This window comes from Nannobrachium achirus (genome assembly GCF_963921795.1).
Source record: "Nannobrachium achirus genome assembly, chromosome: 2".
NCBI lineage: Eukaryota > Metazoa > Chordata > Actinopteri > Myctophiformes > Myctophidae > Nannobrachium > Nannobrachium achirus.
In genome coordinates this window covers 35,598,471-35,615,970 of record NC_137811.1, presented here as the reverse complement: position 1 = coordinate 35,615,970, position 17,500 = coordinate 35,598,471, and the positions used below count along the sequence as shown (strand labels likewise).

The window sequence follows — 17,500 nt, the reverse complement described above, 5'->3', positions numbered from 1 at the left end:
ATATGGGGAGATGCGTCTTGACCCAAGGAATCCAGGGGAAAAAGAATTTTAATTTTCCGATCTACGGTTCAAGAGTTACGGGGCAAAACGTAAAGTGGGCCGTTATAGCGCCACCATGAGGCCGAGTGATGTAATTATTTTTCGATTCATTCTTAAAATCATTATGAATCTCCTCTCCGAGGTTTGAAACTGTAGCTCCTATGGTTTACGAGAGAAAAATACTTGAAAGTGATTTCTTGCATTGTCCATTATAAGTCAATGGGGACAATTAAGCGTTGTTTTTTGCCGATTACGTCGGCATGGTAAGGCGGATCGGAACGAAAGGTAATAGAACACCATTCCCGGCCGAGCCGCACATTTTGATGTATATATTGCGCGAGTGGCGTAAATGGTGCGGCACTAGTTACGCGCCGAAGTCAGGCTACATACACACAGACACACAGACACACAGACAGACACACACACAGACCCACACAGCCACGTATAGGGAGCTGCACACAGCTCAAAAAAAAAAAAATAGCCAGTCTACAAGCTCACTCTTTTGAGCTTGTAGATCGTCAATTTTTTTTAGCAAAGAGATTTGGTAGAGAGTGCAAAAAAGACTGTACCAAGTACATTATTTCCAGGTCTATTTTACCAATTATAGAGGGTTGAAATGGTACCGGATATGCAATAAAACTTGAATTGATCCCAGTGTTAATGCTTTAAGGTTCATGTAGAACAGTTTGTCTCTCTCTGTTGCATTTTGCTAAGCGTATTCATTGAATTCCACTCTGTGTTGGCTGAGTAAAGACCTGTTCAGGTATTAGCCTGTTTGAACGCTGGCCATGCTATTAATCCAACTGACTAGCTTAGCTAGCTTGCACTGTATTACTGTCGAGTCGACACACAGTTAATGTGATTTCTGTGTGTGTGTGTGTGTGTGTGTGTGTGTGTGTGTGTGTGTGTGTGTGTGTGTGTGTGTGTGTGTGTGTGTGTGTGTGTGTGTGTGTGTGTGTGTGTGTGCGCGTGTGTGCGTTTTTTTTTTTTTACAATATGGTCAGAGGATGCCAATTTCATTTAATCCGGATTTATGGCCTTTATAAGCTATTTTCGGAATGTGTCACCGTCGTACGGTGGAGCATTAGGCATTACAGTCCTTAGATGCTTTTAGCGAGGTGCCGTAGATGAATGGTAGAGGCCATCTGGGAATCAGAATGTCCCTGGTTCAGTGTACAGTATGTTTTGTGTGTCCCTGAGCAAGACACTTAACCACTTAAACCCTCTTTACTTAGTAAACTTAACCAGAGCCTCAAAAATCTGTTCACTCGAAAATATCCAAATCAAGGCTCTGTCTCCATTCTTGTAATATTGTGCATGTGGGCTTACTGTAAACACTCTGCTACAACAGTGGGTCTCAATAGGCCTTTTCCAACGGCAAAGAACCGGGTCGGGTTCTTTCTCCCACCTATGGGATGAAGCAGAGGTGAGCTTTTCCACCGAGAACCGAGTTGGTTTCCGAACCGTAAAAGTTGGTTTGCGGCAGGTTCGCAAGAACGAACCAAGGTTCCAAGAAAGTTGCCATCCCATAGGCAGGAGAAAGAACCGAACCGGTTCTTTGCCGGTGGAAAAGGCCCTAATGTGTGGTCCAGGTACCCTCATACCGTAGTTCCTTGGTTGAGGGGGTTCCAAAAGGCCCCTTACGGGTGTGTAACTCTGAGAGTGTACAAATGGAACCAAACACGTGAGGAGGGTACTTGAAATTACAAAGTTTGAGAACCACAGTGCTTCACTAAATGGAACGGAGCCTTTATTAGTATAATTGATAAGACCTGTGAAGCAAGTAATGAAGAAGCCCAATTTCTCTCCAACATGACTGCTGTGCATAGAGCCTCTTATCCAACACACCAGTTTCACGGGTTTTGTTGAAAAAGTTGAGGAAAAATGTGTGTAGTTCCAAACTAGACACATTCATTTCAGTTACATTTAAGTTGAAATAATCCATGATATGTGTGTATGTGTCTACGTACTGTGTTGTATTGTTTGTGTTATACAACGAATAACATGATGGAAGAAAAATATGATAAATGACAGTAAAAGCGGTAGAAAGTAAGCAAGAGACAGTGAGAGTGTGCATATTCGTGTGTGCGTGCGCGTGCGTGCGGTGCGTGCGTGCGTGTACGTAGTCCGTTGAAGTGGCGTTGTGTTTGCACTATTTAAACCCTCCTCCGTCCTTGATCAGGGAATCAGGACAGGGTGTTACCATGGAGACCCAGCTCTGTAACAGTTGCCACAGAGATTAGAAGAGCTGAGTTGAGACGGTTGTTAGGGGCGACCACGGAGAGAGTGAGAAAGTAAGGGAGGGAGGCGCCAAGTAAACTGGGAGGAAAACAGGCAGAGGAGAGCGGTGGTGGAAACTATAAGCATTTGGTACAGTGAGGTTGCATTCACACAGTACAGTAACACTAAGTGCACTTGCTCAAGTGCTGTACTAATTACAATTTTGAGGTACTTTACATACCCTGAGGAAGGCTATGGCCGAAACGCGTGGGTTATCCCATTTTTAATTTTCAAATATGAACTAGCCATGACATATTAAGAAAGGCTTTTTAACTTTTTCTTTTCTTTTGCACTTTCAGTTCCCTACCTTCATCACACACAATTGTCCGAGCACCCAGTCTTTTTCTTTCTGTACTTTTACTTTACTTGAGAATTTGGTACTTTATAATTATGCTCCAGTACATCTCAGAGACAAATATTTTACTTTGTAATAATTGCTTTGTAAAAATACCAGAGTACCGGTAGGTCCGGTACTTCCTCCTTGGAGGGATTATAAGCTTCAGACTGGGTTCTGTCAGTGTGCAGTAATGCCAAAGATGACAATCTACAACTACACTGAGTCAACTCCAAAAACCCATCGACCAATAAAGATTACACCTCTGTCCCTGTCTGGACCAACAACAACAAATAGTCCAATCAGTTCACAGCAAACACACCTCTGTAACCGAGCTGAAAAAACAAACAAACAAAAAACATTTACTTGTAACACTTTCAATTTCAGCTCTTCCAGTCTTCAATGCACCAAATGTCAACTCTGTCACATCGCCATAATAAGCTGAACTGTTGCCCCGAGGCATTGGCCGCCAGCCTTGAGAAGAACATGCTGCCTACACACATACAGGTCACTGGTCGCTTCTGATCTAAAATCCACCCCTTTCTGGGTTCAGTTAAGAAGCCCTGGTAACAAATAATTTCCTTAAAAGCCTAAAAAGCGACTCTCTGTGGGGCCCCCAGCAGCATGCATGCAGTATTGATTATTGGCCCAGTCGGCACAGGCTCAAGTGTGTCACCTCTCCAGGGAGGGATGGGCCAGTAAACAACCACAGAATTGGTCCTGGTCTTGGTGGCTGAAGGAAATCAACAGTAATAGATTTTTCACAGCAGACTGTAACATGGATAGCGTGGCACTCAAGTCTTATACAGTAGCTTCCCATGCATGCACAGAGTGAAAGAGAAAGCAAGCTGTTGGCTTTGTGTGCTGTAGGCTAAGTCAGGGATTCTCAAACTTTTTAGGCCACAACCCCCAAATCATATTTTAACTGGGGACCCCCACCTTGACAAGCACTAAGAGTTGATGCATTACATTTTGTATAACTTGGTTCTATTGTGAACATAGCAGATCTACATGCTAATATTTGACAATTTGGCAAAGGGTTAATTTGTCATTTTAGAGGTAATAAAAAGTTCTTAAATTGTCACTTTAGAAATGTGCAGATACCCTCTATACACTTAAACAGTATGTTGGTTTGATTACTGTTGAGTGAGAAAACAATGTTGCACATTAAGTTAATCATCTGGGGCAAAATAATTTGGGGACCCCCCTGGGGGTCCCGACCTACAGGTTGAGAACCCCTGGGCTAAGGCATGTCTCAATATAGAAAATGACACAAGACCAAAGACATATTCTTCCCTGGTCAGACTGAGCAAAGATCTGGCCTGTATTTGCTGTATATCAGCTATTTGTGCATCTGCTGTGTTGCGACATTTTAACACATGCTGAACGGTGGTGGCCGTGCAAAGGCGCTAATTTAGGGTGAGAGTGAGCGATTCATCCTAAATGAATGGCTTCGTCCCAACTAGTGGTTAGATGTAATTTGTCCTGATTACATATTATTTAAAGAGGGAAGTCTAAGTTAAGCGACCAGAGGTCTAATGTGAGAGCAGAATGATCTAACAACGCTGGCTCACAGCATGACGGAAACACACACACACACACACACACACACACACACACACACACACACACACACACACACGCACACACGCACACACGCACACACGCACACACGCACACACGCACACACAAAAAGCTGAAGGCAATGGAATCAGCTAACACCCCACCTATCCAGACGTCATTGCCGAACCAGGAGAGGTTCTTCTGGGAACTGTCATAGTACCCGATCTTCTTATAGCTGCCTCCTAGATGAGTGAGAGATCGAAAGAGAGAGGCAAGGGATATGTGGGGGGAGGGGGTTGGGTTGGTGGGTAGACGGGGAGAGATAAAAAAATATATACGGTTCAACTTCACAGATTCGACTTCAATTAATTCACGTAATTTCTTTTTTGCTGCCTTTCCCTTGGAGAGAGCAGGAGAGAGTGACAGAGTGCAATGAAAATGGAAAGAATAGAGAGAACTAGTAAATGATAGAGATCAATTAGTAGGCCCGACTGTTCGTGTCATTTAATCTGAGGCACTCATGTCAGGATTATATTAGATAAGAATTAATAAGAAATTCACTGTCTCTGAAACAGGGTTCAGTTGTGTTATGTTAGATGTTATTTCAAGTTTTTATTAGAGGCCTAGTAGTTTTATGTTATTCTTGTTTATGTTTTATTCATTTTATTAATAGTTTTATTTGACAGGGACAATACAAAAAAAATGTCAAGTTAAAGAACATGAAACTGTTGCATTGTGCATGTGGGGGTTCTAGCCAAGGCAAGTTTGTGACCCCTATCCCTGGTCAGGCCTTTCTATCCAAATATCTACCTAAATAGATAGTTAAACGATAATCCAATTACATTAAGCACATGCACAACGCTCTAATCTAGTTCAAAAGCAATAACATTCCCAAATTACTGTCATGAAATCAATGACATTGACATTTTAAAACATGCATAACATATTAGTGTTTGCAGCAGAAATATTTTTTGAGATATTTTTTATTTTATTTGTTCAATTGGTATGGCATTCCACAAGTGTATCCCTGTTACTGAAAAAGATGACTGACCAAAAGTGGTGCCGTGCATTGCTACACTGCAGTTGTCATTCGCAAGTGTAGTTTACAGATGTTGTTGGGTTATTTGTGCCTGTAAGTGCATGAATGTTGACCTTTTGTCTGCTATATTCTTTAGTTATTTTCCCTTGCTTTAGTTTGTGTGAAAAACATATTGAACGTGTTTATTGTAAATGTAAAAGCTTGTCGGAGGGTGAAGAGTAGCATGTGTCTCTGTCTACTGTTGACAATGGTAAATTAGTGAGTGTTGCGCTGAATTATGTGGAGCTCTTACGCTTGTTCAGAGTATATAGGAAGGCATTGCAGACTCTCCATTGGCTTAAAGGACAGCCAATGAGGAAAAAGTCATGAATAAGTCACGACTAGTGCAGTGAGTGACTGGAACTGGATATAGACCAGCTTTCTTCACAAGCTGGTAAAAAAGAGAGAGTGGCATTCTTGACCAAGAATACTGATAAGGCCCTTGACTTATTCAGGAATTCAAGTCAGGTTGTCTCATTGTAGATGTCAAATTGCATCGACACCATAACAGGAAATATGAGCCCGGGTGCGTGGGAGGAGGGGGGATTATACATTCTCATCCTTTAGGACACCAAAAAGAACAGAGGTAGAAAATAATCCCCAACCTTATCCTGTGCAGGAGAAACTCATTAAGTCGGCGGTGACAAATAGGGTGCCATTTCCAGAAACGGCTTAAGACAAAGGCATGAGCCCAATTACACTGAAGCCTTGAATCATCACATTTCTGCATCAAGCCCATTCGCATGAGCAATTTACGTGACATTGAGACCAATTGCAGTGAAATCCCACTGTAGGAGTCCCTCCCAAAAAAGAATGGGTTTCGCTTTGTATTGAGCAGGGAGCAGGAATCGATATGTGAAAAATACAGTCAGCAATGATCTAATTGATGAATGAGTGACATTTACTTCTCAGACTATCCTTCGGCAATAGGAAGTCTATGACAGAGTGTGGTCATGAGGGATTCAGTGTAGAATGGACAAAAGGCTGAGATAGCAGGGTCATTTATTTTACCTTGCAGCTGTTCAATAAGTGTCATTGCCATCCTGGAACCCTGGGCATCAAACACCACATGGCCCTAGGACACAGAAAATAAATGAATAAATGATTAGAAATACCTTTAGTTTGTGTAACTAATTTAGCTTTAATCTCACCAGTTCAACTTAATGACACAGCCTTATTTAGTTGCTTACACCAGCAGCATAGTGAGATATTTGCAGGTATGGGGACGGGAACACGACATGTTTAAATGAAAGTATGAACGTTCTTGAAAATCAACATCTAGAATAATAATGCATTATGACTTAACTTGACTAACCAATGCTGGAAAAACGTACAACTCACAAACTTTACAAAGGGTATCATATTAACTATGATGAAGCATGTAGAGTATTAGCCACTAGCCATATCCTACACTCAACATCCCCATGTTCCCTTCTACTGCTTTTCTTGCACTCACCGACACCCCTTCAAATGAGCTTGTGTTGAGTGCCCTGTAGATCTCTGAGGTGATGTCATGGTTGTTGTAGTTGAAGTCCTCCAGGCGCCGGCCCTTGGCCTTCAGCGGGGCCACAGTCTTGTTGAGGGCCAGAGCCAGGGCCCAAATGGCATCGTAGGCTAGAGGGGCCTCCTGGAAGCCACCCGTCTCCTCCGGGTTCAACCCACCCAGCCGAAGCATCAACGCTTGCTGGAACTCCTGGGATGTCTGATTGAACAAGGTACAGGGAGAAAGTAATCCTTGGCTTAGTCCTAACTTTATCTAACAATAGACATATTAAGCTTTAGATTTCCTGGGGCGCGGCTCAGCTGCTGACCATGTGCAGCTGGCTTGGTGGTGTTTTGTTTTCCAACATGAAGCCAAAGGCATATTTCCACATTTGACATTTATTTTCAAGTGTACAAAATATTGTCCTTTGAGTTTATGGCTATATCAATATAAATATTGCAATACTTTGCGTTATCTCCAAGTGCAAGCTGAGGTGCATGTGTGACAGGAAATAATAACCAATTTCCAAGGTATGAAATGTCTGAGGTCAATTACACTTCCAACTCAGCCATGTCAATTACAGCTCATTGAAATTCCAGCTTGGCATTTGGCATTAAAACCTGCCACCAGCTAGCAAGGACTAGCTGACAGTGTGCCACCGCAGACAGTTCAATATTGGAACAGCGGCGTCATCCCAGCACACTTTCAGGCGGAAATATGCCAATTCTGTACTTGGAAATTGAATATGAATAGACCGAGTGTGAATGGGAACTGTGCCTGTGGGTCTTATTGCTGCGGGGAGTTGATATGGTACCTCAACCGCTAAATCAGCAGGTATAGCGTCAGGTACAGTGTGCATATAAACAACAGCTGCAGATAAGGAGCGAGGGAGGGATGCAGAGAGGAGCAGAGGTAGTCGAAGGAAGAGAGGAAGGCGGGGGGGGGGGGAGAGATGAGCGGCGGGGGGCAAATTGTAGGTTTGAAGGAAAGAAGCATAAAATTGAGAAAGAAGGGATCAAGAAACACAGGCGAGCAGAGGGCGAGGAGGAGGAGGAGGTGGCTGAGGGCAGGGGTGTCACAAGAGGGGGAAAAGTGGGACTGAGTTACTCGGGCCCAAGGTGGAGGGGCCTTAATTATTTTATACTTTAGCTGTTGAAAAATAGCAGATATACAAGCTCACAGCGCGGCACCGAGTGCCGCGCTGCGAGGTTGTAGATCTGCTATTTTTGAAAAGTCGTGAAAATGTGTGCAAAATGCAAATCTTTGAATATATGTATTTTTTAAGCGAATATTTGTAACTCAAATTATGCTTCTGAGGGGAGGGGAGCGTCCCTGGAACTAAATATTTTGAGATGGGGCTCTGTGGCCAAATGCATATCATTTTGAGGTTCCTTCACATGAAAAGGTTTGAGCACCACTGACGTAGAAACATAGTTTTTTTTCCCAAAAACCTTTATTCAAAGACTTTTCATGATTTTCACGATTTTTCAAAAATAGCAGATCTACAAGCACGCAGTGTGGCACTTGGTGCCAAGCTATGAGCTTGTATATCTGCCATTTTACAATAGTTAAAGCACAAAATAAATGAAGAACATTCATGGGGGGCCCGCAGAGAAGAGTGGACAAAAGGAGAAAGCAGGAGAAATGAGCTGCAAGGTGCTCCCAATGACAGATGATAGAATTTGGTCACAGAGTGCTCAGGATGAGCGGAACATAGAACAAACCTAGACATACTAACCCCATACACAGCGACCAGACAGTAATTAGGAGTCTTGCTCAGTGCAATTCACAAACATTTTCATGTCAAATTGATAAGTGATATTTGGCCGCTGACCCCCGTTCAATAAATATTTGTGCCAGGGATCCCATAGGAGAAGATTATGTCGACATTTGTCAACATTTCTCCAAAATAGCAGATTTACAAGCTCACACAGCGCTGTGAGGTTTCAAATAGCCAAAAAAAGAAAGAACCGTAGGGTGTTAAAACAGTTTCTCATTTAGCTGGGGTCCTTAGGACACCTGGGGGTACCTGGACCCAACTTTGAGAACCACCAGCCTAAGGATGAAGGGACGATATGAACATTCCATATCACGATTATTGTGACCAAAGAAATGTGCGATTTACGATATTATATGCGATACTCAAAATATCCCCTACAGTAGGCCTACATCCATTATCCTGCGGTGGAACATTTGCCAAAAAACTGCCGATCGCGTTGTGAGCTTGTAGATCGGCTATTTTTTGTCAAAGAGTAAAAAAAAATACTGTATCAAGTACGTTATTTACAGGTCCTTTTTACCAATAATAGAGGTAATAAATGGTACTGGATATGCAGCTCGGCACGATATGATAATAGCGATCATCGTCCCATCCCTAACACCAGCCTAGCCCTATGAAAGCATCACTCACCAGGTTGGAGGCACCGCGAATGGTCTCTGGATTTAGCATAACGATCTCTGTGGTGACGTGTCCCTCCACAGCCTCTGTCATGTTCTCCACCGTGCAGTTGATGGCCGGGTCTTTGATCTTGAACCAGTTGTCGGCGTACCAACCAATCAGGAACCACACATATTTCTTCCCATAGAGCTTCTCTTTGAACACCTGTGAAAGAAGTTACGGAGTTAAAGTAACGATATTAAGTGCCTCGACTCTCTCCAGCAGCGCATTGTTTTGTTTTCAAAACGACTAAATGAATTTAGACGTCCCGCAAAAAACTCATTACAGAGTCCAGTTCCTCCCAATAGCTAGTCAGGATCGGGTCAAAATATCGAAAGACTAATTTTCATGATTTAAAAAAAAAATGCAGATATACAAGCTCACAGTGCGGCACTCGGTGCCGCGCTGAGAGCTTGTATATCTGCTATTTTTTAATAGCTAAAGCATAAAATAATGATAGAGCTTCTCTTTGAACACCCGTGAAAAAAGGTAGAGAGTTGAAGTAACGAGATTAATTTGTGCCTTGACTCTCTCCAGCAGCGCATTGTTTTGTTTTCAAAACTACTAAATGAATTTAGACATCCCACAAAAAACTCATTACAGAGTCCAGTTCCTCCTGATAGCCAGTCAGGATCATTTCTACTGGGATCAATTGAGTGGAAAAGTAAACTCACCTCGCAAAACACCTTCCTGGCTTCAGTCTCATAAAAGAGCCCCACAATGATTCTAGCATCCTGGCGCTGTGACACAGACACACACACACACACATAAAACGAATAAAAGCTCTTAGTCATAACATTAACAGCACCATAACAGCCAAGTTGTTATGCAGTTCCTGCGACTTCACAGGTCGGCCGCGTGCCGCTGTTCGGGAGCTGCTAATTAGCGCTGTGCATTAATTTCTTCAATCAAATCGCCTCTATGCTAATGGCATCGCCGCGTGCAGCTGCGAGCCTTGCGAGCAGCTGAGGTGAATTTTACATCAAAGCACCTTGAGGTTCTTGACAGCAACAGCCGGGTCGGTGAGGAAGCTCTGACGAACACTGATCTCAATGCCTGCCTCCTTCACCCTCTCCTCCAGATCATCTAGCGTCTGGAAGATGAAAGACAAGGACGGCGACGGAGACGGAGACAGACGGAGACAGACAGACGGAGAGAGTGAGAGGGAAGGTTAGAAGGTTAGATGCACAGAAAAAGCCTCAGTGCTCATTTAACCCATTGTGACTCTGAGGGTGTACGAATGTTTGGTTACAATTATTGTACCCCCTCAGAGTTAAAGCTGGAATCTGGAACTTAGTTTAATTAATAACGTGTATTTTCTATTTTGTCTGTGATATGTTATGATTTGTTATGATGTTTTGTCTGAGTGTGTTAAGAGTGTTCATAATTCCTCCAGTCTGCCACTCTGACAGAACTAAATTTGAGAAAAAGTACTCTTTATCATTCTGATAAATTAGTCCTCTGATGTACTGCATACATTTTATTACAGTTCATGTAAAAAAAAAAATCGCCTGTCTGCCATTGAATAAAGTTGAAGAGGTGGATGCAGTCTTTTCCATAATCCAAAGACTCTTTTGGATTATGACTCTGTGTGTGTTAATACATAATAATTCACATATCTGCTGTGGTTCTGCTGTACTCCTGCATGCATTTAGACCCTGGGATTGGGTAGGAAAACTAGTACTGCCTGAAGCTCGTGTGTGTGTGTGTGTGTGTGTGTGTGTGTGTGTGTGTGTGTGTGTGTGTGTGTGTGTGTGTGTGTGTGTGTGTGCGCGTGCGTGCGTGCGTGGGTGTGTTTGTGTGTGTGTGTGTGTGTGTGTGTGTGTGTGTGTGCGCGTGCGTGCGTGCGTGTGTGCGTGGGTGCGTGCCCGTGTGTGTGTGTGTGTGTGTGTGCGTGCGTGCGTGCGTGCGTGTGTGCGTGTGTGTGTGTGAAAGAGGGATCATTAACCTCCATTACAGGAGAGAACCTGAGTGCTGCGGTATCGACTGCTGTGCCTGGGAGAGATGTATTGTCTAATCAATATTTCTCACAACCAATATTCCAACAAATTACTTCAGAAATCCTCCATCAATTGCCTGGAGTGAATACTTAAAAGGGGACTCTTATAGCCTGGGAACAGGCTATAACAGGCTACACACGTAATAAAGTCACGCTGATGATGACACGCATAAAAACACACAAACACACTCACTCAAGACAAGAAGAAATGATCGGTCAATGTGGGGACCAGGGACAAATAAAAAGAGAAGAGAAAACTGAAGAGTGAATTAACTCTTTTACTGCCATATATATATAATCATAATATTGTCGGTTCCCTGCCATCAAAATCGCTTACCTTTGAGATTTCATAGAATAATATCCATCCATTATTTCCATCTGTGGTGTTGCTTAAGAGACCTGGGGCCCTATTATGATCCAGGTCTTATGCCTTATGCCTTAACTTCTTTAAATTGTTTTCACTATTTTGAAAAACATTTTTAAATACTTCAAATGCTGAGCTACATCTGCACGTTGTGAACTTGCAGATCAGCTATTTGAAATATTTAAAAAACAAAAACAAAATAGTAAAAAAAGGCAAAGAAGTTAAGGCATAAGGCATAAGACCTGGATCTTAATAGGGCCCTTAGTCTTATAGTGTCGCAGGATAAAAAAATCAGACGGCCGAGAATTACTGGCTCAAAGATAGAGCCAGCGGAATGTGCCTCGCTTTCACCTAAAATAAACAATGAAGAGGAGAAAAGTAGATCCAGGGCCTGCGAGACCGAAACCTAAAGGAAATCAATCCGCGTGGCACAACACTACAGGTGTAGGCACTGTGGTTACCCGCCCCTCCCCCCTGTGCTCAGTCCAACACTAAATCAGGATGTGACGAGCACTCGCCGTGGCGGTGATAGACACCTGACGAGCACTCGTCATAGGCAGGGGGCCAGTTGTCCGAATTTAAAATGGAGCAAACACGGAAGTAAAAGTTCCTGTGATTGGCCGCTAGTTGCGCTGCTGTGGTACCAAAAGCAAGATCTCCATAGAATTTCATTCATTTCCCCCGATCTTTTACATTAGATTTTCTTACCCCTGCAAGGCCCAGCGTTGCTTTTTGGCAACATTTTTTAAATCATTTTTTATTTAGTTTTCCTGTTCTTTTTTCACATTAACATCACCATTAAATCCTATTGTTTAGTATTACAATGCCATTGGCCACGGTATTTGCATATAAATACCCCCCACAGGGGCTGACATTCACACCTCCCAGAGAAGTTGAAATTCCAGCGTCTGGATGAACAACATCTCACTTTTTAACTGAAGCTATTCCTCACTAAAACATAAGTAAAATGCCTGTAATATATTTTTTCGTGATCATTAGAATGTCTAGAACATGTACATATGTTATTATTGTGCAAATGTACCCAAAATGCAAATTAGAGCATGATTTATGATTTATGGCAATAAAACATTACAAAAACATTATTAATTTTTTAACATTACATTTTCCTGTGATTAGGACTCCTACAACAGCATCTGATTTATTTTATTTTTTTTTATTTTTGGCCAGTAGAAATTAATTCGGGTCTTGCAGGGTTAATAAACATTGTCAAATATAATTTATGGTTCCTGTTGCTAGTTTAAAGCCTTGTTTCAATCATGCGTTTTGTGAAAATATGGTCCAATTTAAGTTATAATTGATGTTAAAGCAGGGTATGCTGTAGGAAGGGCTTGTGATCATAGGCTTGTAATGATTCTTCTTCGTGTGCTTTATTTTCGGCAAGCTCAAGACAATGTCCCATGTATCCCTGTGGTTGCACGTGACCGTTGGCAGCCAATAGCATTCCTTGGGTAGTAATGGGTACCATGATGGCGACACCCATACAAGGGCAAAAAAAGCTTCATTTTCACAGCATAGAAACCAATGGGTTCCCACTGTCCATATTCTTTTACATGTCATAGGCAGTAAAATAGTTAATGGGTGACCAAATGACAGGAGGACAGAGTAGAAGAAAGAGAGATAAAATCAAAGTGTAAAAAAAAGTAGAAGAAGAAGATTTAGTTCCACTCACTGAAGTGAAAACTTCGGTGGTCTGCTGAATGGTGGCGATGCGTGTCCACTTCCACTTCTCGAACAGCTTCACCCTGGTGGGGTTGTGGAGCGTGGCTGAGGGGTGCGTACGGAAGAAGGTCGGGAACCGCTGGCGGTTGGACAGGGCAGGCGAACTGGAGCCGTAGGACAACTGGTGGAGTTGGAAATAGAATGGGTGAGAAAGTTGTGAACAGAGGGATGGCCAAAACAGAGAGAGAGAGAGAGAGAGAGAGAGAGAGAGAGAGAGAGAGAGAGAGAGATTGTGACACAATTTACACTTTTGAACAGTTGCCTTGAGGATAGTCTCGCGAGGCCAGACTGTTGCCTCCGCGATTTGGGCAAATGCTCCCGGCATACAGTCTGGCAAACGGAAATAGAAACGATGAGTGCGAGATAAAGCGGATGTGACAAAACCGCTCCCTTGGTGCAGTAACAATAACAAGTCCTACTGGAAGCGTTATGTCTCCTTTCAATATTTCTGGGGGCGTTATTTCGTCTTTCTCTGGTGTTATTGGTGTTACCTCCATGATGTTTTCAAACGTTTTCTTAAACTATACACCCATAACAAGAATAGGCCGCTCGAATGACTTTGTCTGAGCTACTGTGTTTCTCTTATGTTTCCAATGGGACTACTAGTTCAGTGCAACAGTGGCTACTTCCGATACTCGCCGTTTGGGAGCTGCCGTTCCAGACTCTATATAGCATTCGGAGATTGTGGAATAGTTGTCTGGCTACGCGAGACTACCTTGAGGATGTCTCCTCAATACATTGCCATGTGAGGAGACATTATTCCATTATGTCGCCTCTGTCTGCACATTGTTGTATGCTGGCAATGAGTTCAAACAGAGGGCAACAGAAAGACTGACAGACGGTACCTAGCTAAATGGAAACACGTGAAGAACAAGCCCAAATCTCCCCGTTGTTTACATACAGGCATCTAAACATTGGTGTGGGTGATCCAAAATAAATAGTACAATTGTACATTGAGCAGATACATCAGGGGTACACACACCCACAAACGCACACATATACAAATGCACGCACGCACACAGGTACGCACACACACTTACCTCACTTTAATCCCTGTATAATTATAAGTGGACAGGTCCAAATTAAATATTAGTGACCGCATAGAAGTGGGGTTCTTAGGACATTAATTAGGTAACATGTCCCTGATATTTAGAGCATGTCCCTATAGGTGATACTGTATGTTCTGTGTGTGTGTCTCCGTGTCTCTGTGTCTCCCTGTCCAGTTCAGCATAAATAGGTGCAATACCGCTGGGTGACCAGAAGGGCACTGTTGCGCAGCCTAGACACGATGCCATGAGTTATGTTTCTTTAGTACAATGGTGCGTGGCCGGAGTTATGTTTCATTAGTATAACGGTGTATGGCCGGAGTTATGTTTCATTAGTACAACAGTGTGTGGCCGGATTATAAGAACAGGAACAGATTGAGAAGGCCACTGTTGCGCAGCCTAGACACACGCGCGCACACACACACACAGGGTATAGCTGCTCAAATTCACCACTCCACTTCGAACCGATGGTTTGATTTTTTATTTACAGCTTTCTATCGTTTTAGCAATTTTACAGATTTTTATTTGACACAATATCCCATGAAAGTCCGCAGGGAATCTTGGGAATGTGGGAGGTGACTCGAGCCCTACACAGTATAGCCTTCTGTGTAGCGGTCGAGTCAATGGTCACCTCCCAGCTCCCACATTCCCAAGATGCCCTGCGGACTTTCAGGGGATATTGTGACTTATTGGGAGCTAGTAGGCCTACAGTAAATAGTAACTAGAAAGATGCATGGTTGACTTGACACGAGTCACACTTAAAAATGAATTCTGTCTTACCATTAGAATTTTCCCCATTCGAGTCAATGGGGGAAAATTAATTCACTAACAAATTAATGGCCATATATGGAGAACTCTGTGTCAGTCCTTGTCCCTTTTATGCCCATATATGGGGATCCCTGATGTCATCAATATTAAGCCCATATCTTGGAATGCACATACGTATGGGCATACTGGGTCAGTCTCATGTGGTCTATGACGTCAGACATCTATGATGTCAGTCATCTCCATATTTGGGAAAAGTTACATTTTAGCATTTTCCCATTCAAGTCAATGGAGAAAATTCATTCACTAATAAATGTATATGATTATAAAACAATAGAAAGGAGGATTTCTTTGCTCTAAGTACTATCTACAACATTGTTGTAAAAAAAACAAAATTGTCCTTTAAACAGATTTTCCTTTCTTTTCAAAATGTGACAAATAAAGGGTGACTTCACATTCGAAGACACAAAGCAGCCAGATGCATGCACGCACACTTGCAAACAACCAACCATGTAGACAGTTTTGAGCACTGAGGACTTTCATGGGGGCGAATGGACTTTGTGATAGATGTCACATGTCATGTAGAATACGGGCTCCCTGCACTAACAGATCCCTGTGCGTACACACAGGTAAAGAAAGTGTTGATAGGATGGACTGAAAGCAACACAAGTAGTGACAGCTGGGCTCAGCTGAGCTGTGCTCGACACAACGAGGGTGCTGTAAGCATTGTGTACTAGGGCAAAATAGCTGCAGCTTCCACCGGCAACATACACCAGTAAGACTCCCTATTCGGGAGATTAGCGACCGTCAAGTTGCATGTATGTTTGTAAAAAGCAACCTCATGGTGGCGCTAGAAGAGGGGCATGTGATAAATCAGGGGCGGAGGTTGTGGTTTGCCAGCCAAGGAGTGTGTGTGCAAAGTTTGGCATAGATAGGGGCAACGGTAGCGGAGATAAGTGTCTGCAAAAAGCAACCTCATGGTGGCGCTAGAAGAGGGGCATGTGAGAAATCAGGGGCGGAGGTTGTGGTTTGCCAGCCAAGGAGTGTGTGTGCAAAGTTTGGCATGGATAGGGGCAACGGTGCCGGAGATAAGAGTAGGGCCAAAAGTGTGACGTGACATGGCGGACAGATGGACTGGCTGAGGGACAGCCGGAGGAGGTTTTCATTGTAAATTGCGACCTGACGGTCGCAATTAAACATAACATGACACTAGTGTCCCTAATATGGGCATGTCTTTATAGGTGAACATTCAGCAAAAATAGGTGAATATTTGGCTAAAATAAGTGAACATTTGATGGAAATATAGGTGAATGTGATGGTTGAGCTTGAATATTCACTATTTGAAGTACTTTTGTATACCGAAGCATATACTGTAGGTAATTAAATTATGTATTGCAAAGGTAACATGCTGATAGAGGGAAAAACACAGGAATAAAGTAATATAGAGAGCAGTCAAACAAATTCACATAATGCACAAACACATGCACAGTTGCACACAAAATATATACACACACACCAAGGTGGCAAAATTGAAATACAGCAAAACAGCAAGGGGCAGTAATATGGCAATGCAGCTGCGCTCCAAAGGAGACAAGCCAATTCCCCTACTGCTGCTTTCTATAAAGACTACAAACAAAGGGACATCTTTCAACTCCCACCACATCCGCCCTTGTAGTGGCAGATCAGTGGCAGTCCCTGGCTTACAGTGTCACCAAAGGAGAGCTATGGGGTATCAAACTAACACCATGCCAACAGAGGACATATGGGAATATGGGAATCCTTGTTGGCCAAAGGCAAAATTAGGCTTATGGATTTCAGGGCAGGCACAGCTATTTCTGTTACATTCACCTAGCCTGCATTGCCAGACTGGTCGCGTGGAATCACTCACACTCACACGTTCTCTCCACGATATCGTGGAGAGACTTGGCAATGCCAGGCTAATAACATTCACCACCCTTTGACTGCACCTGCCAGTAAACCGGATGAGCCTCCAATGTGACTGCCTGGATTTGAACCCAAGGTCTCCTGCATGGGAATCCAAACATTTACTACTTGGCCAAAGGGGAACCCCCCCCCCCCCTTCATTAAGCCTTTGGGCTACAGACAGGGATACTCACTGTCTACAACACAGACAGAGAACGGCAAAGGAAATAATTGCTTGTGGCAGTTACTACGCAGCAAGTGGTGCTGTGTGGTAAAGAGTGCAACAAATCGCTTTGTGCATGAGGGAGAGTTGAGGCGGGGGAGCAAGGAGACGACGACCGAGAGGGAAAAAGTCACAGACAGAAATGATAGAAAAGGAAGGAAGAGCGGAATAAGGCCACATGAGGGAGGAAAGAATGAGGGAAGGAAATAGAGCAGAGCGGCCCCGG

General features: G+C 43.2%; 1 protein-coding gene across 1 annotated transcript in view; it reads right to left on the bottom strand.

The window, feature by feature from the left end:
• The window catches only part of gabbr1a (gamma-aminobutyric acid (GABA) B receptor, 1a), a gene marked incomplete at both ends in the record, with an annotated part of 77,666 nt that overhangs the window by 30,939 nt on the left and 29,227 nt on the right, over nt 1–17,500 (bottom strand). Inside the window, 7 exons of the mRNA XM_080741563.1 lie at nt 4,381–4,458; nt 6,306–6,369; nt 6,751–6,996; nt 9,188–9,379; nt 9,889–9,954; nt 10,206–10,307; nt 13,268–13,438. Of these exons, the coding sequence (XP_080597689.1) occupies nt 4,381–4,458; nt 6,306–6,369; nt 6,751–6,996; nt 9,188–9,379; nt 9,889–9,954; nt 10,206–10,307; nt 13,268–13,438 (919 nt within the window). The remainder of the gene's footprint in view (nt 1–4,380; nt 4,459–6,305; nt 6,370–6,750; nt 6,997–9,187; nt 9,380–9,888; nt 9,955–10,205; nt 10,308–13,267; nt 13,439–17,500) is intronic.